The sequence below is a fragment of the Sparus aurata genome, chromosome 14 (assembly GCF_900880675.1).
Source record: "Sparus aurata chromosome 14, fSpaAur1.1, whole genome shotgun sequence".
NCBI classification, from domain to species: domain Eukaryota; kingdom Metazoa; phylum Chordata; class Actinopteri; order Spariformes; family Sparidae; genus Sparus; species Sparus aurata.
In genome coordinates this window covers 5,873,206-5,900,172 of record NC_044200.1, presented here as the reverse complement: position 1 = coordinate 5,900,172, position 26,967 = coordinate 5,873,206, and the positions used below count along the sequence as shown (strand labels likewise).

Sequence of the window (26,967 nt, the reverse complement as noted above, 5' to 3'; positions counted from 1 at the left end):
CTGGCAGAGGCATCTAGTGTCTTCGTACTGTGCAGCGTCAGCCCCCTTAAGTCATAGTGCTGCTTTCTTGAGTGGCCTCTTATGGCAACATACAGTAGTTTGATAAGGTGTAAACTCAGTTGGGAACACAGGGTTCATACCATTTAAATATCAAGACAAAACAGCAATCGGCACAAGTGGCTGCCTCCTGTAATCTCAAAAGCATTTTTAGGACAACCACGTGTTGGCAGGCAGCTGCTCCACCCGAAATAATCTGCCCAAAGCGTAGAGTGTAATTAACAGATGGTCCCACTTGTTCATGAACTGATGTTGAGGATTTAACCGACAGTGGTGTTACAATGTTAAGCAGTGGGGTTGGGCTTGTATTTCAGTGTGTGCAGGTACAGCGACTGCATGGAGAACAAATAATGAGGTAATGAGTTGGGCCATTCAGGAGCTTGTTGACGAATGGGGGTGGGGTGTGAGGTGTGAGGTATTGAATGTTACTGGACAGATGGATACAGTTTGCTTGGTAGTTGAGATTTGCATGGCAGATCTTGGCATTAGGAGCTAGAAGTCAGTGTTAAGATTTTATTGACAGTATTTAAGAGCTTATATGTGCAGTTGTTGGAAATGGAATCCATTTAATGCATGTAGGTACTTGCGAGATAAGAAAAATGTTTTGTTTGCTCTTAAGGCTTATTGCATCCACTTCTTATCCTAGTTGTGTTTTACATTAGGGTCCCGCATTGTTGCTTTAATTTGTCGAGCTGTTTTGTGAGAAATACAGCTCGCGTTTGATCTGCAGTCTAGTGTATGTAAAAGCATGCGCAGGTAGGCGTTAAATCTGAGTCAAAGGATACAAACTGTTTAAGATATGAGTCAAAGACATACCGACTCCGAACCTTTCCTGTGATATCCCTGCCTAAATATACAAGGAATAGAATGATCAGTTTCCTGTGGATTCATAAAGTAACTTACAATAGATATCCTCACTGCTGTACCTTTTGAGTAACACACCAACAGGTCATCGGAGCGGCTAAGTGGCAGCCAGCAGAAACCTTCCCTGGATAGATAAAGGTTAAAAACAGTGTCATGCTCCAACAATTCTATAGGGAGGCAAGCTGAAGGCAGACAGAAGAAGATAGAATGAAAGAATGCATTTTTCAGGACTCTGGGAGAAGGAGCTGTCAGGCTGGCTGATCCTGCCATCCTCCCCTGCTTGCACTAGAAACAGGCTGTTTATTAAAGGCCTGGAGCTACAGCACCTTTGTTTGGGTGGGAAGAAGGCGGTGGTGAATGGTGCGCAGGTTTCTGCTGCTTTAATATACAGTGGCAGAAATGAGAAAAATCCTTTGTGCTTCTCTATGGTAAACAGCCCATGCAGGCTGGTTGATCTTAAATGTGATAGATGAGTAGGCAGGATTTTCCAAATAAGTCCAATCTTGCAAACCAGCCGTCCTACATGAGGTTAAAGGCCACTTTGAAAAATTCACTGCTTTTCCAAAGCAAAAATTAACTGCTTTCAACTTAACTACAAGCCTTAGAGGATTGAATTTTGAACAGAAATGAAAGAAAGTGTGCAACTATTGTATATTTGTTGCAATATTGTCCTGTTGTGGTAACTCTTTGCTTCTCCATCCTAACAGATATGTGGTCGTCAGAGCGGCGCTGACAGGCCTGACTCTGGATTAACACGACCATGGAGTCCTCCTCTGAGTCCCAGCAGGAGCCTGAGAAGACTTTGGTGAGTCAGCACACTTGCTTGAGTTGTAGAGGTTCCACATAAACAAGATATTGATTCCAAACCAGAGTCTAACCTACTATTCCAAAATAGGAAATGGGAAATAATTAAGAATACATAAAAAAAACACTTTATGCTTCTTTTAAACAGTAAAAAGTTTCCATGTAACATTTGTTGTTGTGCATTTTGGAAATAAACCCTCCACACCGCACATACACTGTATTCTACAGGTTCCATTTAAGATCAAACAAGTAATTTAAAGCCACCAAGCCTGCCTCATTGCCTCTTAGACGCTGATAATTAGTGGTCTTCACTCACCCTCCATGTATATTCTTAAGAAAAGGGTTCCTGTTTCCTGTCGGCATCATTGATGGGACGTCTGCTCTGGGAGTACACTCTCTTAACCTTAATGATTAGCTTAAGGTGCTAATATTGCTAACTTGCCACAGGCTTGTCAAGCTCACTGTGGCAGACACTGCGCTTTGCTGCCTGTAATTAAACTCGGGTCACAGCGCGTGCATGTGTGTGTGTGTGTGTGTGTGTGTGTGTGTTAGGAGATAGACAAGACAGCTAAAGTCATTTTGGCCACAGACAATTGAGGGTCTCATAGAATTGTGTTCTATCAACATATTCTTTCTTAGGAACAGAAATGGGGATCAAACAGGCCCCTGGAATGAAAATAACACATTCATCCACAGATGTTCTTTGTTCTGCAACACAGTACAAAGTTGCAACCTCCTGTTCCGTGCTACAGCTCGACGTTGCCCTACTTGAGATAAACCCAGACCTACACAGACTTCAATCCTTTAGGACACAATTTGATTTAATGTACTGTATTATACTATACCTTCAATGCTTTCATTTGCGTTTTCTGTAGAAATTTGGGGTATGATTTTAAAACAAACACACACATCAGACCTCCTCTCTAGCATCTGTATTATGGTTATAAGTAGAGTACAAACATTTTGAAGGATGTTCACACGCAGATAAAGGTACGAACAAAGAAAGGAAATGCTTTTGTTAGTGTACTGAGTACATTTATAAAAACATCAGAAACAATCAGACGCCATGAAAAGGTCTACTTTGACCTTTTCATGATGTCTGATTGTTTATGATTTTTTAATGATGTTTTAATGACCCTATATTCTTCCCAATTTCAAGTTCCTACTTTTACTTTGTTTGTCTACTCGATATTGTTAACATGCTTATGTTAAAAAAAAAACCAAGTTATTTTTCTCATACTGCGGCACCACTATTCACTCTTACATTTTCGCGCCTATTTCTTCAAGGCCCCCCTCCCAAAAAAGCCCATCTTTTTTCCACATCTGCTCTGCTGTTTTTTGCAATTACTGCCATGCTGGGGACGTGGCTGTTGGGGCAAACTATATAGTTGTGATTTCACAACTTTACAGAAGTTCTGAGGGCAGTTTGTAAATATGGGCGGTGTGCATTTCCCCTAGGACTTTTGAAGCATGTTAAAACTGGATTAACCTAGACACAGGTTTTGACAAACTGTAAATACTAATGGACCGAGTACAGATCTATGTGGTACCCCTTTGTTATAACAAAGAGGTACCACAAAGTATCAGTACAGATCAGCCTGTGTTCACTCAGACAAATATGTATGAAATCAGTTCTGAGCAAGAGCACAAACCAAAAGTCTCATCTAGAACATCTGCATATTCTACTGTGACCGAACAAGTATGTGAAGCGGTGGCACCTTGAGTCAGCGCACACACACATTCACACACCCACGCATAAAGTACCACTTCCCTCCTCTCAGCTCTCAGGATTGTGTTTCTGCCCTTTCATTTCACCTTAATCATAATCCTCAGTAGCCATTTTTGCAGGAGGGCAATTATAATTGCAGATAACTGGGATGATAACGGCGCTGGCCATCTCTCCCATAGGCTTCCACACATAATGACACACAATAGGATTGTCGGGGAGCAGAGCTGATGGTCCTTTCCCACTTCTTTCTTAGAGTGGGAGTGAGTTCTAATAGTACTCAGTATCTGTTAGTAGTGCAAGCTAATTTCTCCCCCCGCCTTCTCCAAAGCCTATTTTAGTGGCTGTTTAATTAAACTACTGATGCATTAATTGCTTTGAAAGCTACATTGGTGTATTTACTGTTCCTTTTGAATGCTTTCTTTTGGATTGAATTGAGTTTGATGAATGTGTACTTCTATGTGATTTTGCAATAAACCTTCTTTGTGGAGGCTCCGGGCAGTGTGTTATCCCTTGATCACACATTATGAGCAACTTCAGTGCCTGGATAGTGTGAGACTATCTGTAGTGACCACTAGCTGTGGGACGTATTGTGTTGCTGGCATCATATCCTGCTGTTTGCTGAAAGGCCCCGTTGGTGGAGAGGATGGCTCCCAACACGAGATGAAAGGCTCTGGGAAGCAGGCCAGGTGTCTGCCGCTTCTCCCCTCGCTCTGACATCCTCACAGTCAAGAGACGCTTCAGGAAGGTTTATGGCGTCCAGCCCCCCTCCGGTTTCAAACATCCACCACCATTCAGTTTGCTGTCATTTGCATTGTACATACAGTAATGAAAGAGCTGGTGACCTGCTGTTCAGAATAGGCAGCACTGAAAAGGCCATTATGCACTTGAACAATGGGTTTGAGGTAGCTTAGAGGTAAGAGAAGAGGATATATGACTAGAGGGTCACTGACTGAGGCGATTTGAGCAGCTGAGATGAATGAAAAAAAAACTTTTATCCACAGGGGGTGTGGCACTTCACCCCCATTTGCTCCAGAGGAGCTTTACAGTTACCAGTAGTACAAGAGTTGGTGTGTTGGGAAGCTCCAAGTGTGAATGCAAGGCAGTGTATCACGTTTTTATAAACATAGTCATTGCAGTCTCTCATGAAGAAGATAGTTACCATTCCCATCTGATGCAACCACAGCATGTGCCATCAACCAGTTTGTGTCAAAGATAATTAGGCCCGTGATAGTTCCAGAAGGCTCATATCCCAGAATTTGCTCCTACTAACTCTGCAAAAGCAGCCTGACTTTCTCACTAAGATATGGAACAGAAACTTGCACAGAGTTTGAAAGTCATGTATTAAAAGTTGAAAATAATGTCTTAAGTGTGCATCTTCTTGTTTACTGCACAGAAAAATCTATAGTGACAGTCTGGAGGCCAAGATTGCTCTCGTAATAAAAATCGACAAATGGTGTACCCCCTTAATGGTCTCTGTTCATGCGTGTCAGGAAAACTGCTGCTCAGTGAATCATTAAAATGAAAATCTAAACCAATCTTAGGTTTGTCCAGGTTCATGGAGTAAAGTGTATTTTAACTGAACTGGATTCACAACTTACCACTAGCTGAGCTGGTTTGGGAGTGAGGGCTGCGAAATTCAACAGCAATTTGCTACATTTCAAGATACGTGGCTACAGTCAGTCAGCCTTTGTTTAAGCTAGTTCACAACAGTTTGCTATAAGCTTAAGGAAGGTGCTATGGCTAAATCATAATGTGATTGATGCAAGACTGCTAACATAACAGTTTAAAACATAGATTTTCTGCAAGTTTGTGCTTGTTTAAACCAGTGATTTGATTTAAAAAAGAAATGTTGTGCATGTGTAGTAACAAGCGGAGTCATTGTTAACTGTCACTGGATTCAGATTGGGCATGTTTAAAAAAAAGTTGGACTGAACTTCAGAAGTTTATGTTCGATGTCTGTCGATCTTTGGTTTTCGGTAGATAAATTACTCTTATTGATGTTGTCAACTTTATCCATACCTTGTGTGTGTGGGTGTGTGTGTGTGCGTATGTGTGGAGGGGCACCACACTCTGTGAAACGGAGAGCAAGGGAGAGAAACTAGTATTGCACTGTAAATGACATCAAAATGCAGAAACACAGCGATTCAAAGTGCGCATGAATTAGGTAAATAATTACTAAACTAAATTATTAGTTTCTTTCAGCCTGGATAAGATTTGAACCTTACTTTTTAGTTGCATCCACTTTAACTTGTTGTATCTAGTGCATATAAGAAGTATTCACTCCTTTGGAAGTTTTCATGTTTTATTTTTAATGGCAATGTATCAAAGTAGATAAAGATCTTATTTTTTTCTTTGATGTTATCACTTTCACGCGTACGTTTGACATAAGTTTAGCACTATTCGTAGTACTATGCGGCTTGTTGGTGTGCTGCTGCTTTGACACGTGAATTTCCTCCGTGAAGAAATAAAGAATCTCTCTCTCTGTCTACATTATGAGACTTTTTAACACTGATGGACAGAAAAATGTTTGACAAATAGATCTCTACAAAGTGATACCCTCCGTTGAATTAGTGCCTTCCTACATTTCCTTGAATGCCTTTTGGCAACATCAAAAGAATGGGCATGATTATACTGAAGCTGATTATTTAGCTGTGGCCAGCTTTGATGTGGTGCTGACCACACCCATTGGTTAAGATGCAACATGTGGCTGCATTGCATTTTGGTCAATTGAGATTTCTGCTGGTTGAAGCTTACTTTATATCTGTTCCTGTTTTTGAGTGTGGCTCTGAAACTTGATATTTGCCATTAATGTCACATGCTGAAATCAGACATAAATTAAGCTATATTTAATTTTGACCAGGTATTAAGAAAAGGACAGTTTAAGCCTGAAATACAGGATGCGACGTCAGGGGCTATCCACATGTAAATATTATTATCTAATGTTAAAATTATTTCTAGCTGGCAATGCTAGGTACAGAGTCTTATTTCTTATACCTACAATGTCACATAATGTGACAAGAATAAGCTGCAAGGGGCTGCAAGAAGCCAGAGGTGAAAATTGGCTCCAGGCTGCTTTTGGGAGTAAGAGACTGAAGCTCCTCAGCTTCTGTGTATCAGTGGTCGGACTCAGGGTGCTGTTGACAGGACCAAGCTGACAGCCATGGGCTGATGAGACACATTCTCTCCAGTAAAGTAAATGGGTTAAAGTAAACAGGAAAGGCAAGCTTATCCTCCCCAGCTTTAGCTTGGCCTCAGATGCAGAAAAAGTGCAAATGAAAGTCTGAAATAACACAGGACAACTTCAGAGGACCTGACAAAGTGATGCTCAGATTATTTAGGGGAGAGTTTTAATATCCAGGGTTTAACTAAATGCATCGGAGCAAATGAGTGTCTCCTGCCAAGATCTGCTCAGTCCCGTCCTGACAGAACGATCTGTCTTTTAGCACTGCTGAGGTGGCGGATGGGCTCTTGGTTTAATGGTAGTAATCAAGACAGTATGGATTTATTATCACTGACAATAGAAATGGCAGGAGCATGTGGCATCACATAGATTGAATATTTGGAAGAAACTGTGTGTGTGCTCCCTTGAAAGATTCCGCCATTAAGATATTGCTTTTTGCTATAACCCATGTAGGACCATTAGGAGCACACTTAGCTCTCTGTTTTTGTCCCTGGTTTTCTTGTGCACACATGAACTGACAGGCACACGCACATATGCACTCACACATCCCTCTTGGAGTATCCAGTTCCTTTGGCTCGGGAAGGCTAATATATTGTATGTCAGCTCATGTGCCGCAATTATGATGAAGGCTGTTTTGAGAAGAGAGGAGTGGCAGCCTTCCTCGCAGTCATGCGTGGCATCATGGATTATACATGTCCCCTTAACAAATGTATCTTGTAGCTGTTGTACACACAATCCTGTATACAGTTTTACCCATTGTTAAAGTCATTCGTAAATGTATCCTCCATTAAGTACCAAGTATATAGAATATAGATACGTATATACTTATAGCTATATGGTAATTCTTTTCGGAATATTATCCTATTAGGGAAGGAGGGGAAAGTGCAACAATGGATCAGAAAGAATGTAATAAAATCTTTAGGTTGGTTATGTAACCATCCTTCTGAATGAGAGATCCCACTACAGGATATGCTATACATGGAATTGAATGCGGTGCTGGCGTATATAGTAAAACATTTAATCGCATCAGTGTTCATATCTATCAAGATTTAAATTAAAACACTGTTTAAGCTCGAGCTTAAGATTTTCTAGCAGTAGGTTCAGATTCAAATGACTCAGAGCTGCAAAAATAGAATCGAATTAATTAGATAAACTTTGTAAAAAAGAATCCTCTATCTTGTCAGTATAAAATAATAATAATAATAATAATGATAATTATAATCCTTATAAATCCTGCAGTGTGAAATATTTACAGTCAGTGTCTTTGGAAAATTATGCTAATCAGTTAAAATCAGCGTCTATTTTGCTGTCCTTTTATTTTCAGGAGTGTTTCTCTGAGGCCTAGTCAACACTTATACAGATGTATGTTTTGCAGATTTGTGTATGTCTGTTTTTTAAATTCCCTGTAAGGTGCAGATTTGTAAAAGCTCTGGTGTACATGTAAGATGGACCACTTACAGAACAACAATGTCTTTAACTCAATTTGCATATGCCCATTGTGACTTTGTTGAGCACCGATTTTGTCCAGGTCGTGTGCCAGACAGGTGTTTTAAAATACCTCTATGTGTCGACAAGAGCTGAATGTCTTGCTACTTTACGGGACATTCGTAATTGCTGGTGAAAGCGGGTGCACTAGCACCGCGTGTTCTTTACTGGACTGATGCTTCGGGAGAGGTTTTTGTTTGTTGTCAGATGATAGGTGATGGCTTCTGAGATTAGTTTTGTGCTCAAGTCATTTTGAGACAAGACTCAGTGGAGTTCACAGCCTGCCATGCTGTTATCCTGTGTAACTCTGTGTACAATGACACAGCTAAAAAGAAAATTCAGTGATTCTGACCCCCTGATGCGGGTGTGTGACTTTACAGTTTTGTGTTGGCATTTTAAAGTAAGGGAAGATTTAAATTACTAAAGATTCTGCTTCTTTCACAAAGACTGAGCAACAGCATTTCCTTAAGACAAAATCATGTGAAACCAAATTTAGTGTTAAGGCTTTTTGTGTTTCCGCCAGAGTAACTACTGTAAATGGATGCTTTGTTATTCCTTCTTCTTTGAGAAAACATTGTCAAAGTCACACTCAGCAGGAGGTTGTGGCCTGCAGCTGAGCTCTTTAGTCTAATTAAAATGGCCAGTGTTCCATTGCAAATGAGCTTTTATATTTCTGAATGTGATGGATGCAATTTGTTTCTTAGGTTGATTGTGCTATTTTGAGGCTCCTTGATGGAACATTTGGCTTGTTTTACTTCCTTCGCCACCACAGTACAGTGCGATGAACAGGCCTTTTTCTGTTTAGCTGAAAATTATTTATCTCATCCAACCCCATGATGTGAATCATGATCTTCTCTATCAGCAGACTAAAAGTAGAGTGCTCCATGACAACTGTTCCTTTGTAGAAAAAAATAGACGGTTTCCTCAATAAGGAGTATGGAGTATTTTTTTCATGTGTCTCATAACAGCTGTGTGAATACTTATGTAAATAAATATTTTCTTCCATTATAGACTAAATGTATACCTTCTTGTCCAGCCCCACACACCTTCAGTATCATAAAGCTTGATTAATTCACATTTAGTAGCTGCCTAATCCAAGTAGTCTACCTGTAAAACTCTGAAGATGTAGTAGTTACTGATGTGATTTGCAAGTCCCTCTGTTGGTTGGCTCTCATGCACATGCTATCAATGAGTGTTTTCAACACGGAAAACTGAAAGATCATAATTAAAGAACAATAGAAGAATTCCAGCAATCGTCTTTTTAAACTTGATATACCAAATACAAATTACATCATAATGCACGTTACCTTTTATATTTATTTATTTATATTGTCCTATACTTTTATTATAAGACATTTATTTTAATTACAGTCATGATGTTTCCAAAGTCAATCAGTCATCGTGTTAAATAATCCAGATGTCGGGATTGACCGAGGATTATGATTTTGCCGTAATCAATCCGCCCTATCCCAATCATTGCTGCTGTAACATTGATGGCTCAAAAAGACTGTGACAGTAACATGAATACATCTCAGTACTCCTGATATTCCTTTTTAGATTGAACATGTGTCATTTTAGTCATAGCTTATGTATAAAATTAGCTTGCCTTACTGTTGGTGATGTCTTTTGCCAAAAAAAACCCTCTCACATCTGTCTGTCCCATGCTACAGCCAGCAGCCGGTCAGCTTATCTTATCTTTAAAGCTGTCACAATTTCGATCTCAATCAAAAATCGATCAAATCGATAAAACTGTTACACTTGCAGACACTTAGATTGTGAGCACAAAGATGATCAATGGAGTCGGACAACATCTAAGATGTTACATTTATTTTCTTTTTTCAAATATTTTTGGAATGATTTGAGAAACGGAACTTGATCTAGAACCAAACTGAATTTCAATATATTCTTTTTGATAATTGTTGAAGTCCTTGCAGGTTGCATTTTCAAAATTGAATAATTGTTCTGGAGATAATGACATAGCTACTTGCCTGAGGACTGTAAACAGGGGTAAACAGATGGCCTAGCTCTGTCCAGAGGTAACGAAATCCACTTATATAGCTGTCGTTAACACACTATCTCTTCAGTATAATCAATACAGCAATCAAAATATAAAGCAACATGCTGTGTTTCTACATGGGGGTTGTCTTCTCTACTAGCACTTGGCCAGGCCTCGTTTCTTCGTGGAGTATAGTCTGCTTGCTTGGCAACTTCATGCCGATGACAAGACTCAAGGAAACTGTCTGGCTCATTAGTGTATTCCCAAAAGATCTAACTATTCCTTGAAAATTGTACATGGCAATGGACTCATGCAAATGTCTACTAGCAAACAAAGATGTGTCAAAGCAGACGGAGACTTTGAAGGGACTTGCCAAGATAATAGGATTACTATCTCAAGTTTTTTCACAGTTCATTCTCCTGGAACCAACATTGTAACCCAGTTTTAGATCATATTTTTTGCAAGCTGGTGAAACATTTCACGAGAACAACAGCAGACTTCACTCATGTAGTACCATTTCTTAGAGCAGCTGCTGTTAAACCTTATCATCACCTGTCCGTTTGATCCTCATGCAGAGTACTGACAGAAATGTTGCGGCAGAAGTAAATGCAGCAGACCTCAGTTTAACCCTGCCTGAGGAGATTTAATGTGTTTGTTGACGACATCAGGAGCGTTGGGCGCGGAGTCGTGTTTCAAGATTATTTACCCGCATGGAAGGCGAAACTCAAATCAAATTGAATCCAGTGTGTCGCTGCGTCTGCAAACGACTTTTAGATAATGATAATGACGAACCTTTCAACTTGTTTACATGTTCATGTGGTACGTATGGCGTTGTATCTTTAAGTGGCCCTTGTTCTGTCGTGTCTGGAAAACATTTAAGCAGGTTAATGGAAACAGAAGCACAGGAGAGTGCATTAAAGCTTACGTTATTGGCCCATAATAAGGTCGCAGGGTGGCTGTGTTGTGTATGTGTAGTCCTCTGGGGTGATTTTCCATGATGGCTGCGGAGATTGGCTGGGTGGCTTTGGTTTATTGGTGCATGAGGGCCTCAGTCAACAAGAGCATGAGGAAGAGCCGTGTGGTTAGAGTAGCCTAGCGCTCGAGGGCGTACGCAGAGCTCTGACTTGCACTAATAACTGCTTCAATACGCCAGATTCAGCCCTTTATAAACAGCGACAGCCTACTTCCTCGTTTTGTGGGTTGAGTGGTGTTTTGCTGGTTTGTGTGTCAGATGATGTTTGTCTGAAAAAGAGTGGTACTGTAGTCAGAATGCCTGATAAGGGGGTTCATAGAGAGAAAAGAAGGAATGAGATGGATGGATCGGAGAACAGCAAGAGGGAAATTATGATTGCTTTGAGGACAGATAAAAGCTGAAGAAGAGTGAACATACCAGTGATGTATCAAATGTACAGAGTAGGAGAACAAGAAAGTTATTGAAAATGTGAAGAAGAAGAAGAGGAAATAGAGGAAAAAGCACTTGAGAGAGAGAGAGTGAGGCTTGAATTCTCTCACATGCTCTTTCTCTCTGCCTTGTCTCCTCCCTTCAGTGTTTAGTGTGTGAGTGTGAGTGTGAGTGTGAGTGTGTGTGTGTGAGTGTGTGTGTGTGTGTGTGTGTGTGTGTGTGTGTGTGTGTGTGTGTGTGTGTGGGAGAGACGGGCTGAGCTCAGTGGCTTGTCGTACCAGGTTTAGTCTGACCAAGAAGCGGTAGCGACGACGGGCTCACCTCCCTCGACCGACTGGCACACGGTACGCATTTCCTCTCTTTCTGTAAGTGAACCTTAACACTGTCAAAACGGGAAACAGGAGTGGGCGGGTTAGACTGTCGGACTGAGTTGAAGCTGATCATGCTGTTGTGCGTTTGCAGAATTTTGTTCTGCAGTAAGATGTAGACATTTTTAAAAAAACTGGAAATCAGTCATGTGATGCTGCCTTGAAAGTGAGTTGTTTTTTTTTTCAGCTTTAGATGCGTCTTTGTGCTAAGGTTTCACACTTGGACACTGAGTCTACTGTGTTGTTTCCACTCCAGCATGTTGTTTGCTCAGTATGTTGTCACTGAATGAAGGCCAGCGCTCACTGCCACGCTTTGCTCAAGGGCTTCATTTACAGCTAACAGAGATCATGCTGCTTCTATTAGTGTGGTGGAGACCGTTGCGTTGCTCAATATTTGTTGCTTCAGAGTTTTTCGCTAGAACTGAACTGTGTGGACTGTGGGCTATATGATAGCCAAAGCATTGATGTAATCGAGGCTCATGATAGAGAGAGGGGGGGTCTGTCTCTGGTTGCTTGTAAAAGAGAAAGGAGCAACACCGGGTGCACTATAGAAACATGATAGCTCCTTTTATAGAGTGCTCTCAAGTCCAATTTAAAACACAATACAATTAAATACAGTGCCCAGAGAGAGGCACAATGAAGTGCTTTTGTTTTCTGTCTGGCAATCCCCTAAATTAACAGCAGAAGTGACAATCAAGTTTCTTTTTTGCTACCTAAATGTCTGCCCATGTGCGAGGCTCATTTGAATGAGGACAAATTCACTAATTATCTATGGCTGGGATGTTAGTTATGTAACAACAGTTTTCCAGGAATGGTTGTGTTTGTTTTTCACTTTTTCCCACAACAGAGGCAGGAATCTTGGCTGCAGCACATGGGGTGCAGGCAGCTGGGTTGGAGTGAGAGTAATCAGATTGATAGTACCAGCCTAAGTCTGCGTGCGTTCAATCTGAACAGCTGCTGGAGTCAGGAGTTTAGCTTGACGTTAATTCTACAACATTACAGGGAAACATTTTTGAACATGCATTCAAATTTTATTTCACAGCCAACCACCACCACACGTATGTATAATTTTATAAATTATTTATAACCTAGTTTTTAGCCTAGCAGATTTAATTTCCCTTTTTATTTTTTTCATTGTTCAGTCTATTGTTATGCTCATTATTTTAAAATGTCAACAAAAACTCTTGTGTGCTGACGCTAGTGCCCCGAGGATGTACAGGTTTATTCATGGTAGTGGTGTGTTTCACTACGTTGCCTGTCAATATAAGTTCTGAGGAATCATCAGATGATGAGTAGGAAGGAAGTCAGCAAACAAGACTAAACATGAAAAATCTTAGTGACGTTACTTTGTCTATGAACATGTCTGCCTGAGTCACGTAGATAGATTTTCAATAGTGATTAGTGGTTACTTGGTGTGGAGGACAAAAACTCCCATGATCACACACTGCTTAAAGGAGTACTTCACCTGCTTTGGACTTGGCTGTTTATGAAGAAGAAAGAAAGATGAATATTTTGGAAATTGGTGCTGAATGAACAGAGGAAACTGAGATAAATTGCTGTGGTATTTCGTTTTGCTAAAAAGGAAGAAAACCTACAACAACCAGAATGCACTGTGTTGTACCAGACCAATGTACACTCCTGCTGATAGGTGACATACTGTTAGCTGGGTGGTGTTTGGCTTTGGCTCTCTCTTTGGCTTGGCCTGAATTTAAACAAAAACAGGAAAAAAACAGTATGGTGGCTTGCTGTTAACAAACATTATCATATTACAGATAAATAATGTGTTGTCTAAAATATTTCAGGCACAGATAGACCTATAGAAAGAGACTCATTTTGCGTCGTCGGTTGGATTTTTGCAGGCAAAGAGGTGGGAGGCTTCGTGTGCAGGCAAAATAGAGAGATGATCGACGTTGTGCATTTGCATAAATTACCAACATTGTACTGATATAAAGATGGCTGACAATGAAAAGTTCCCTTTTATGTTTCTTGCTTTGTATTGATTGAGCAATCCCATAGCAGCAGAGCATATAGTGGAGTTAAAAGTACCATACTCTTCTATGAAGTACAGTGGAGTAGAAGTATCCTCAACTAATGGCAATAGCAGACAAAAATATGCATGCAGCTATTGACATATGGCATATATACAGTTTGAACCTCCAGCTGGACACTTCAGCTGTCTAAATCCCCCAACAAGAAAAAGAATCCAGCTGTGATCAGCCGGTGGTTCCATTTCCTCATGCTCAAGCCAATCCCTGATGGTGGGATGAGGTTTGAATTCAGATGGCTTACGGCCTCACTCACAGCTTTGCGATGCTGAGACTAGGCCAAATTGGGGTACTGCACTGCCTTCGGTCATTGGATAGAACATTTTGGTAATATTATGAAGGCCAGCTCATTCCCACTTGGATTGCCCATACTAAAAATGTACTCACTGCACAGTTGAAAAGTGCTTTGAATGAAAATAGTCACAAAATAGCATTTGACTTCATGATTCTGTAGTTAAAGTACTGTACCTAATCTGATTCCCCCCTTACTACCATTTGCAGATCTTCCATTTACTACTTTCCTTCTTCTTAAGAACATTTACTAGATTGTCTCTATTCTGTCCCTGAGCCCGGAGCCCCCCCTGCAGTGATGGAACTGAGACGCCACTCTGTGAGGCCCATGGACCCACCCAGCCACCCCCCACCTCCACTGTTTTGAAGGCTGCCGTGCTGAAATGCTACAGTCTAATGAAATGCTGTCTGCAGCCTGTGTGAGGTCCCCCTCCACACCTCCCCACTCCTTCCTCATGAAAGATAAAACATGGACAAGACACAATTATCCAAACTGCTGATCCTAAAACCAACAGGAATCCTTTTTCTAATCTACTTGCCCTCCCAGTCGCCTGCGAGGTGACATCATTAGGTTTTTCACTAGCAATGGAGAGAGAGGGGATAAAAAGCACAAATCCACAGGGATTGCTGCTATTTGCTCTAGTGTCCGAATATGCCCTGCTGCTGAGAATTATCTCTTTATGGATTTCCTGTCAGGCTTTACAAGGATTTCGATTTCCTTTCTGTCCTCCTCCACCCCATATCTCCAGCAAAAGTTAAATACTCGACATTTAGTTGGAGCTCGGCACACACACATTTTAAAGTAAAAAACCCTTTCAGTGCTGTTAAAAGTGCTGTTGTATTAAAAAGGATGGACTAGAACCAAATTTTTCAATATAAACAAGAAAAGGATACTTTTTAATTAAATGAGCATTTATGACTTCAAGTGAGCAAATGATGACCTGTAGATAAAAGAAGCAGAGCCGGACTGATATATCTGTCGGCTTATATTATTATATTCGGAACGCACGTTGGTATCGGCGTATATGTTGTCCGATAAATACGCAGATATAATATTATATTTTATTTTACTGAACATAATTTGCAAACAAGAACTCCTAATGGCTAATTCAGCGTACTTTTAAAGGGCATTGTTAAAGTCAAACATAGCCATTACAATTGCCACCAGTCTGACGCTCTAGCAAGATCGACATCATTAGCATGAATTAGCCATAGCATTGCTTTTAGACCGGACGCGCAGCGTGAATATTTGCAGCGATAGTGATAGCTGTCACTCAAACAGAAGTTCTTCTTGTGTTCCGAGGAGCTGCAGAGTTTATTCATGGGCAAAATGTAACATGTACTGTACATTTACTGCCACTAGACAACTTCAGAGCTAAAGTTTGCCTCTGCTCCGGTCGCTGACACCGGTGTGCTCTGAAAAAAAGTCACTGTAGATATTTCTCCTTCCCTTGCTTGACCACTAACCCACTATGCACTGCCTTGTTTCTTAAAGGAGTCACGCTGCTTGTATAACCCCTATTGGAGTTATGGCAAACTGTACTATAGTCATATGTCATTATTCTGTATTAGCATCATCTTAAATTTTGTGACTTTGAACACAAAAAAAACTGGAGGGGGGCTTTAATGTATCAATTTGTCAAAACGTATGAAATATAGGTTATGAAATAGGGGCCAAGTTGTAATCCACAGTTAACTAACTGACTCCATGGCAATGTTAAACTTTCTGTTTACATCCCCCATTGCCCCAGATTAAAGTCACTATAGCTCTAAAACTTAGAGCAGATTATCCCCCATATAAAATTATGAGCCCAGAGTTTTGCACCTTGAACACCAGCTGTTACAGCTGCACAATTTATCTCAAATTTTACTGTATATATTTACACATGACTTCACCCACATCTGGCTGATACCTGAATTCCTTCCTATGGTCAGTGTCGGGAAGGTACCAATCACCTGCCTCGGTGCAACCCTAATTGAAGATGCTTTTCCCTTTAGCTTTTAGCATCTATCAGCTGCTGTATCAATCTGTTCATACTTAAAAGGCGGCTGATTAATACAGGGACTGACATAACACATTTTTCAGTGCAGGGGGCTGATTAGCAGGAGCGTTTTTTGGGCTCACTGTCAGGCAGCACCATGGTCAGGCTCCTGGGCGATCACAACTGTTCCCCAGCACACTGCTGATAAGCTCCACTGACTCTACCAATTTGGGGATATTAGAAAATGTGATATCTATAAATTCTCACCCTCTCTGCGTCTGCCAGTTTTCTTATTGTATTTTTATGCATTTAACACTTGAAAACATGAAAACCCCTAAACCGCTATAGACTGCTTATTCTGACACATTTAGGTTCTACTTTCCTGCCAACTTCACAAATGAATGAATACCCAGGGTCTCATAGTCTCTGTGATTAGTCTTTACTACCTGGCTCAGGTCTCACTTTGGACAGTATTTTGGCCAACAGCATCGACTTTGCCCACGCTCTCCTGGCCCATATGATTGGACATTTTATTTACGGTGAGTGCTGCAGTTCCACTCCAGCTCTAAATCAGCCACCATATGGGCTGCTCCCAAGATCGGCACCTCATATAGTAGCTCCCCTTGGCCATGGACCCACCCCGTGCTGACAGATGTGTCAGTTCTTTGATGAATAAAGCAACTCTGACACTACCGCATGCTGGCTTGGATTTAGTGTTTTCACACTCAGCTAGTGCTGAAGAGGAGGGTGGTTAGAGAGGTGGTGGACTGCGGACTTTGGCACTGCAGTCTGGTGAACAGTATAGGAAATGACTGTTAAATGTATTTTGCAAGGATGGGATATGCAATACGAGATATCAATTTTGTCCATTCAATTTTGTATGTATTTTTTATTTTATTTATGACTTTGAGCTTTCTGTTGCAATCCTAAAAACTCCCTTTATTGTAAATTACAGTGCAAATGGAATGTAATTCGACAAAATTGAGTAGAATTGCGTCACTGCAAATCAATACATTTATAGTTAAAGTAGAACAATTTCTATAACATTTCAGCATGGGGTGCTTTATATCCACTTGTGTCCTGTAAATGGGTAGCTTTGGTGCTTTATGTTGCAGGGTTGACTTTGGACAGACAGCCGAACCACATAAGTAATTTATCCGGCAATTTGACAAACCTCGATGAGCTTAGCCACTTGAAAAAGTCTGAACAAGATAGATTGATCACCTAACGCCCTTGACTGTATACTTTGTGTCTTAAGTGTATTTGCACAGCCACAAATGTATCTTGTTTGACATTTTGATTGAGAATGAAGCAGCTGAAGTGATTTACTAGTGGTTGTACTAGTGCCTCCTTTGCATTGAAGCATTTAAGTAAGTATTTATCTTAGTGTCAAAATGTTTTGTTTATTTTTGCCTGACTAACATTGGTTTATTTAAATGTAGACATGCAGAATATAATTTCACTGAGTCAACATTATGGCTCTTTGTGTAATTATGTAATGCAGGAAATAAGGCAGATTAAATTCACATTCTTCCGCAATTTTTTTTAAATACTCTGCATCTTAGAGGTCCGGTTCATTCAGTAAATTTGATTGCTGCTTATGAGATGAGTATCTGGGCAAAATGTCTTGATCACGACATCCCTAGAAGACTGCTTGTATCAGGTTGCTTAATTAAGGCGTGCACAGAGAAAGCACAGAGAAGGAAATAAGATGCCATCTTGTGCTGTGGTTTTCCTTGAAACTACACAATCGGTTGTACTTAGTTTGTGGAGGGTTTTGGTACAGAATACAACAAGTACAATACAAGTAAACGTTAGCAATACAAAACAATGTAAGCTCTTGGAAATAGTTCAAACACGGTAGATGGATTTTTCCTCCCATACTGCCGCTAATGTATACCATTCATACAAACATTGCAACAGATGTATCCCAGTAATTAGCTTCAGAAATAACAAAGCTCTTAGCCAGGCTTTATAAACACCACTGATTAATCCAGTGTCACAACAGCTGTTGTGCGAAACTTCATTATAGTGTGTGGTAGGCGGAAGACTTTCCCATTAACCTAAATGGGTGTTCATTCTCTCCCAGGGCACAACCTCAATAACAATACAATAACAGGTCACCATTTCACACAAACATGTTGAGCAGTGAATCAACATTGGTGTCAACCACAGCTATTGAAGTTTGAGGGGTTCAAAGGCTTTTTTTGTGACACAGTAAAAAATGTGTTCTCGATGTCTGGTTGGGAATTGGGTTATAGCCGCAACAACAAGGGGGGCATGGAAAAATATGAATATTAGGGATGAATATAACTAGCTACAATGAATAATCCCTTGTTGACTGTAAACAAATGTAATGTAATCTAATATGTGACATGAATAATGGGTCAGATGACGAGTCCACTGTTCATAGTGACAAATCCACAGAGAATTATCAGAGACAAAATGCCCTTAAGCGTTTTAGTGTCTTACAGATCAGTGTTTTGGTTTTCCACCCTTGAAGTTTAGTCATTTGCTTCACTCTCAGCATCTCATTCACTCATATAAACCCACTGAAGAAAATGTGTGTAGTATAAGTGTCGTATAGTGTATAGACGAATGTTGATAAATCCTCCAGTAGAGTTCAGAGACTTGGAGAATATATGACAAGGATCACTGAAACTGATGGAACACCTTACTTTGACACTTTGTTGGTTTTACATATAATTTGTTACCTATTTGTGTGTAAAGCAGCACTACAGTGTGAAGAGGATGCAATTACAGAATGGAACTAGGAATACATGATTCAGATTTTCCTTCTTTTATAAAACTGGAACTAATGAAATGTTAATGTTCGTAACCACGAAGTCACTTGATTTCTAAGAATACTGTCTCAGTGTTAGCTCAACAAATAGCTACGAGTGATGACTCAGCTGTTCAGCAGCAGTCTGTCACCCAGATATATGTTGCTCTCTTTCTCTTTGAGTTTCTTTCATTCTTCATAATATTTAATATTCTATCCCTTCACATGACAAAATGTATTCACGACCTCTATGACAGCTTATGCATAGACCATGGTGGATGATTTGTTAGAAGCCTTATACTTTAGTTTTGTAGCCTAAATCCACAGCCCATTCAATATTAGACTAGCATTAAGGTTTTGCCTCCATAACTCTGTGTTCTGATTCTTATTCACTGAATGAATGGTAAAAGGTGCCCTTCAGATATAGAAAAGGGAAGGAAAAGCTGCTGTTGTTATCTCTTCGTTCCCTGCTACTAAAAAGAAACTGGGTCAGGATTCTGCTTCGAGTGATGTTTAAACATTATGTAATATGTCATGGCATTTTATCCTGTGCATGCACTCTTCATCTTTTCAGGGACTGAGAGAAAGTGCTGGGTTTAAGGCGCACAAGCTTTGAAGGGGATCGGGGTAATTTTGTGCTGTTCTGTTAGTGTGTGTTTCAGTATTGGAGTCAAAGTTGTGATCTAAAGATTTATAAATAGGTGTATGTAATAATGTGTCAGTTTTGAGGTGATTTATGAATGGGACTTAATGATGAATCCTTGGTATACCATTGTAAATGTGTGTAAGTGGGAGTTGCAAGGCAGGCAGCATATGTGAGTATCAAAAATAACACCGAAATAAAATATCACTTAAAGCAAAGTAGTTGAATGAATGTATGCATGAATTTGCTTTGAAATACAAATTAGCAAATTAGGTTTGACACCTGGAAGCTTCTCTGCATAACAACAGTGAGTTGTTATTAATGGGATCATTGCATTCACACACGGGACTGACGTACAAATTGATGTACAAATTGATGTACAAATTTACACCGCTCGCCATTTGCAAGCTGTCTTGAACGTGCTGACCTGAAAGGGAGCGGGGGAGTCCAAAATGGAGGAAGCTATCTTGGCTAACTTACGGTAGCTGTGAAGCCCTACTTATTTTATTTAACTGTGTCTGTCAAGAGTATAACCTGCTCAACAATAGAGTAATGTCTTTATTACAGGTAGGAGACAGGCGTTGATGGTAGAAACACGTCTTGTATTTTAAACACACTGGGAGAATTTACCATCCCATTAGCAGCTAGCAGGCAGTTAGCATGCTCATTAGCCCAGGGAACTTTTTTCTCTTCTTCAGAAAATCTCTCACTTGAATAAAATGGTTAATAATCCTCAGATGTAAATGTTTGAGGTCCGTACAGAGCACGGTACAAAGGAAGCAGAGTAAGCTTGGAGAGCTGTTGTGACTTACCAGCGCTAGTATGCTCCCAGCTAGCTACTATGTTAGTGGTAGGCTAAAAGCAAAGCAGGGACAAAATGTCTATACAATATTATGATAAAAGCACAGATATTGAAAGCAAGATTGCCTTTTGTACAGGTAGGAAAAAACGTCCCAAGTGGCCCACAAAAGAAAATACAGGTTATACACAGTTACTCCTCTCTCTGCTTTTGCTTTATGTGTCTGCTTCAAACAGAAGTTGAAATATTTCGGTTCAGTTTAGTTCAAAGCATCTCCTCCACTGTCCTTGTCATCTCATCGACACAGCAGGCGGCTGAATTTGGTCTGAAAGCCAGATAAAAGGCAGACAAAACCCCCCAAACTCAGACAGCAAAGTGTCACCTTGTCTTAAAATACAGCTTTTGCCTATTTTCCCCTGAAGGTGAACTCGACAGCCACCCCACACCTTGAGATGATGACAGTGGTCTGTTTGTGCTTTACCTTGTTAATCCGGGGAAGGTCGTCTGACATGCATGCAATGATACACATTAGACTAATTTTCACCTCAAACTAAATCTGAATAATGCTGTGACACTGACCTGTTCTCGGCTAAAGAGATGATGCAATAATTACAAGCTTAAATTAATACATCTGCAGTCAAGGTCGAATTTATAGGCCTTAAATTGTATGTCTATTATGTCCTGTCCTTCATGTTAGAACAGACCACATTGGGATCTAGATGTGTGAGCTGTCATCGTGAGTCTATTTGCTTTGAGTCATCCTCTGACTTCGCCCTTATCAAACACAGCAGGCTGAGTGTTGCTCACTGTCCTGTATTGCAGCAATACCTGGCAGCCTGTTTTCTCTATTTTCAGTTGTTGACATCACTTCTGCATACATGCATATCTGTGATCATGTTCGCTCACATCCTGGTGTCATTGATTGCTTCACTCCTCTGGTTTATCGAACATCTGCTGTTTGGCTTACACTTACATGAAAACAACTGGCTCTACTTGCAAATGCTGCTGTCTAAAACATACATGTGTTTGTATTGAGCAGCTCATAAATGGAGATGTACGCTAGATAGATTTTGTTAAAAGGTACAACACGATTGCCGGCTGTCATCTTTCCCAGTCTCTGTAATCAGACCTGCTCTGTGCATGTGCCACTTTATAAGTCACAAAGCACAGTTTCAAAGGAGCCTTTTTGACTCATAATGTAGAGATAAGTGGTTGTATTATAAGTTTTAATGTAAAGTTGTTGAAAAAATGTTGCTTTTATACGTCAAGTTCAATACAAAATGTTTGTGTAGAGTCACATTTTCCATTCAAAACTAGATCTCCCTGAAAATGCAAATGTATCATTTCTCAAGGGTGCATTTATCCAGTTTAATCAAATAAATATGATGATTGACTACACTCTACACTGTAAAAATGTGCAATCTGGATCAGCTTCAAAACAATTTCCCAGTCCACAGTCTTCAGTCTTACAGTCTTAAGTTCAGTTCTTTTTTTTTATTTATTTTTTATTTTATTTTATTTTTTTTATATTGGTGATATTAGGTGAAAGACAAGGTGACACGGGGGACAAGTACATCACACCACGAGGATCAACAAATACAGATAGCGGACATACAGTACAGATAACAACAAAAAGCAACATAAAGTTATTATGACATGTATAGAGGTAATATAGGTGTGTGTGTGTGTGTGTGTGTGTGTGTGTGTGTGTGTGCGTGTCTGTGCATGCGTGCAAGTGGCTGAGAGGCAGATAGTTTGGTATTATAAACATATGTAGGTATAGATAGATGATACAATAAGAATAAGTAAGTAAATAAAGTATAAATAAGAAAAGAGAAGGAGGAGGAAAGTAAAATTGAAGGAACAAAAAAATAGATAAATGAGTTAAATAAGTAGTAATAGTATGCAACATGATATGAGATATATTGATATAGTACAGTGTCATATAATTTAACCTTATATAATGTAATTAGATAATTTGAGATAAGATAAGACAGTATAATGTAATATGAGATATTATGACAAGAAATGCAGTATATTATAACCTAATATAGTCTGAAGAGATAATGTGAGGTATGATAATGTAATACAGGGCAAGTTTGTAATGTAATATATCATGCTGTAATACCGGATAATGACATAATATAAATGTGGACATAACATATGTGAACATAACCTAATGCAAGCAATATATCATGACAATGACTATCATAAGATTAATTGTTGGGATTATAATAAATGAATTATATTATGTCGATGATAATATATTGCAGTGAGGGGTGAAGTTGGACCGGGGTATCAGGAAGGCAAGCTAAGGGGCCCCCTAGCTGGTCCCCAGTAGCCCAGTTGGTAGCCCCGGCAGGAGACAGGCGAGGCGGTAGTGAAAAGGCCCCCCCCCCCCCCCCCCTTTTGTATCGTCTTATCTGTTGTTGTTGTTGTTGTTGTTGTTGCTGTTCTTTTTTATTTATTGATTTATTGATTTATTTGTTTAGATTGTACCTTGGGCCGCTGCCGAACCCAGAGGTAGCTGCTGACCCGTTGCAAATCTAAACTCCTTTGCCAATTCCTGGTCTGGGCAACTTCCAGACCCTTGGGAGGAAGTCTGCCCGCTGAGGAGTGGGTTGTTTGTTTGTTTTGTTTGATTATTTGTTTTGAAAGAGCGGGGATGTGAGGTAGGACCCAACCACCCAGCCCCACCCGCCCTCACCGAGGTACTGCCCTGCCCCAAGAGAACCAGACATGAAGCCCCCGCTCACCTCCATCTTCAACCAATCCAGTCCAGCCCCGCCCTTTCTCTTTGATTTATTATACAAATGTCATTGTCATGATTATTGCTAAAAATAAAAAAATAAAAAAAGATAATAATAATAATAATAATAATAATACATAAGTAAAATAAAACAAACAATAAAAAAATGAAAAGATATGATATATATGACATGTTAATAATAGCAATGATAGAACTGTCAGTTAGTTCAGTTCTTCATTTAGCTTGAAGACCTTACAGCTTCGGCTGCTCCTGCTGGAGCCACCTCTGTACCAAACTTATTGAAAAGACTTTATGGGAGACTACTCTCATTATATAAGGTAAATTCAAAGTTTATTGGAGCGGGAGCTGAATTGGACTCATGTTTTGGCCTGTTTTTTTTATTACTATGGATGAATCCTGGAATGTATGTGATCTACTACACATGACTACCCCTCTGTCTTTTCTCCCTCTGTCATTCATTGGAGCTGCAAAAGTATATTTTCCCTTGTATTCACTGTAACTGCGTCTGTAACCACATTTTCATTCATTCCGTTAGTTACTGTGTGCAAAGACTTTGGTTGTTAGATGACCCGATGGGGCAGGTGGGAGTGATTCAAGTTTTCGTTTCTGTTTATATCCAATATATTACCAATCATTTTTAGAACATTCTCATTACACAGAAAATAACTCTGTTTTCCTGGACCTGTCAGCAGGGGTTGAATGAGTCAATTTAAGCAGAAAGGTCCCCTGTGATTGGTCTGTCAGGATTCAGACCTACCCATCCACCCCTACAGTCGAGTCACCCACCAGCTTCTACTGCTTGATTGTCAATTTATAGTCAGGAAAGCTTTTCAAATGCTAATATAGGCCTGCCACATGTAGTGATCCAACTGTGCCTCTCATTACACTGCACCAATAAAACTCTTCTCAGGCTGCCTGTCACAATGCATATTTTTTATAAGTGACACTTTGAGATTATTCCCAGCCCTTCACTTTGTCTTCCTGTCAGTCCTCCCCACACCCACACACTCATCTGCATAATTAATCGACACTTCAGGTGAGGCTATTATAAAGATTATCAACCCCCGGTTGTCAGTTTGTCCAACAAAGACTATGATGAAAGACTAATTGATTTGAATCTCTAGACTATCTAGGAATCCTTCCAGTCACGAATTCGTCTAACCTCCTTGTCCCGGTCACTGTAAGTCAGTGTTTTGCAACCCAGAGGGAGTGGCCAAAGTGTAACTCTGCCTTCCCACTGTGAGAAAATGAGCTGAGCCAAGATTAAATTAGAAAACTACTGTGTTGATGCCTCTCCACAAAGCTTTGTTAAGTGACCTCTGACGCTCAGTGACAGTTTCCTAATCCGTTTGCCTTATTGTTGTAAGCAGCTCTTAGTGTTTAGTGTTTAGTGTCTATCTCCTCAGACAGAAGCTCTAACCAGTTTCTAGCCAATCAGAACCTAGCAATTTGATTTCCCTTACCTGATTAACCAAGCAATATCCAATCAGTAGCATCGTTTTATTTGTCTCTCTCCTTGCTGAGCTGCCTTTGGTTGTGTTTCGTCTGCCTGGAGATTAGGGCAAGCCGGCGTTGTTCCAGGTATGACTGTGACGTCCCTTAAACACGCCATCCGCTGCAGATGTACAGATTGCCAGCATGTGATAATTAGGTTCTCGCAAAATGAGCAGTTCCACATAAACCTTAATGAGAGCCACATGTCCTCTCGAGGATGGAGAGATTAGGACAGTTCTGGCTGAACCAGTGTGGTTAGTGCTTGAAGGAAGGGGAAAGCACTGGAGAGCAAACATGATTGGATTCTTCTTTTTTTTTTCGGCCAACTGTTAAGTGCGTCTGCCCTCTGCTGTGCAAGGAAACAGGTGCGTGGGCCCAGGGCTCGACATCTGGCCAAGAAGAGCTCCTGTTGCTCCTCTGAGTTGGACTTAATACATTTTTAATATTCACTGGGCTTATACCTCTTTAAATTTAAGAGATACCAACTGTAAATGGAAATGTAGCCTATTAATACATGGACTTTCAGTGCCAAAAAAATGGATATGTTGCACAGGAGACAACTGAATTATGTAACTGAATATGATAGGCAGACACAATATTAAATGATAAAAATAATTACGTATTTAAAATGTATGTAGTCAGCCCCAATTGTTTATTGATTCTAAATGTAAAGACTTATTAACTTTAATAATTGTTGCTTGTGTAAGAAATTCAAACTATGATAAAAACATATCTAGTAATTCATCAAAGACTCATTGATTATTAGTAAACTAGATATGAAACAATGTATTGATAGATTGATTTGTCAATGAACAGAATATGAATCTGCAAGACATTTATGGTTCCCAGGTGATGCAGGGACTTTGTTGCCAATGAAGTTGAAGTTTGTACACACAGTCATGCCGCACTCAGGATGAATCATAACTTGTGACCGCTTCATGTCATGTTTTAAATTAGTCAGATCTTTAGGTTTATTACCGAATATCACTATTGACATTTCAAAGTCTTAACGGCATGGGAGTTTACTGTTTAGTTTGCAAATTAGCAAATGTTAGCAAGCCAGCACACTGAAACACTTAAAATGTTAAAAATATAAACATTATACCTGCTATTGTTAACATCATCATTGGTGCAGCTGTGGCTCAGGAGGCAAAACAGGTCTGCCATTACTTATCACAAAGGACAGTGGTCAGATCCCAGGATCCAACAGCTGCATGTCCAAGTAACCTTGGGCAAGATACTGAACCCCAAATTGCTCCTGATGTCTTCTTCATTGGTGTGTGAGTGTGTGAATGAGTGAGCACGGAAAGAGAGTCTTGTTGACTTCTTTTATTTTGAACAGTTAAAGACTAAATGATTAACTGAAAAATAAATTATCGAATTATTCAATAATGGAAATACTATGTTGTTCCAGGACCGAATTAAACATAAAAAAAAAAAACCTTATATTTAATCTGCTGATATAGTCATCGTCTATCTCATAATGTCAGGTTACATGCAAAAATTGTCCGTGTTGCTTTAGTTATTATAGATGGATGCAGCAGGAATTGTCACATCAGTCAAAATGTCAGCCAGTGTCTGTCTGTCTGTCTGTCTGTCTGTCTGTCTGTCTGTCTGTGTGTGTGTGTGTGTGTGTGTGTGTGTGTGTGTGTGTGTGTGTGTGTGTGTGTGTGTGTGTGTAATTGGATTATGTGGCAATATCAGTCCTCCTGCATTACCCAATACCCACCTTATCCCTGCCATTGCTCCGATCTGTTGCCAGTCATGTGTCAACTTGTGTCCGTGTAAGCATTTTGGTTAAACTAATGTCTGTTTTTTCTTTTGTTTTTCTGTCTCTTGTCTCCTCTTTTGTTTTTATTCGTTGTCGTCCTGTGTGGCTGCGGCTTCTCCCACTGCTGCTGCTGCTGTTGCTGATGCCGCCCACTGTCGCCCCATCCTGCTGCACGCACCACTGCCAACATCTGGTCAACATCACATGGTGGACACCCCTCTTCCCCTGTCCCTCCTTTAATCTTTATCCAAAATCTCTGACACACTTTTTCATTCCCTCTCGCTCTCCGCTCCTTGTTCTCTCTATGTTCCCCAACTATTACTATTTTTTCCTCCCTCTTGTACTTTTCTTTTTCTGTCTCCACCCTTTTCCCCCTGCTAGCACCATGCAGAGTTGAGAGAGCATCATGCCACCTCCGGTAAGCCAGCGACCTTTCAGAGGAAGGGCTAGGGGCAGTGCATGCAGCCAGGGGAAGGGCCAGGGCTGGTATTTTGGGGTTGATGG

General features: G+C 40.2%; 1 protein-coding gene across 9 annotated transcripts in view; it reads left to right on the top strand.

Moving 5' to 3' along the window:
* osbpl8 (oxysterol binding protein-like 8) overlaps positions 1–26,967 on the top strand; it is a 97,462-nt gene that overhangs the window by 22,253 nt on the left and 48,242 nt on the right. For 5 of the 9 annotated variants that reach the window (XM_030439796.1, XM_030439792.1, XM_030439794.1 and 2 more), the window contains 2 exons: positions 1,629–1,726; positions 26,845–26,881. In XM_030439796.1, the coding sequence (XP_030295656.1) occupies positions 1,682–1,726; positions 26,845–26,881 (82 nt within the window). In that variant the 5' untranslated portion in view covers positions 1,629–1,681. Of the gene's footprint in view, positions 1–1,628; positions 1,727–11,761; positions 11,884–26,844; positions 26,882–26,967 lie in introns of those variants that run through there. The other 4 variants (XM_030439799.1, XM_030439801.1, XM_030439798.1 and 1 more) reach the window with 4 other exon arrangements.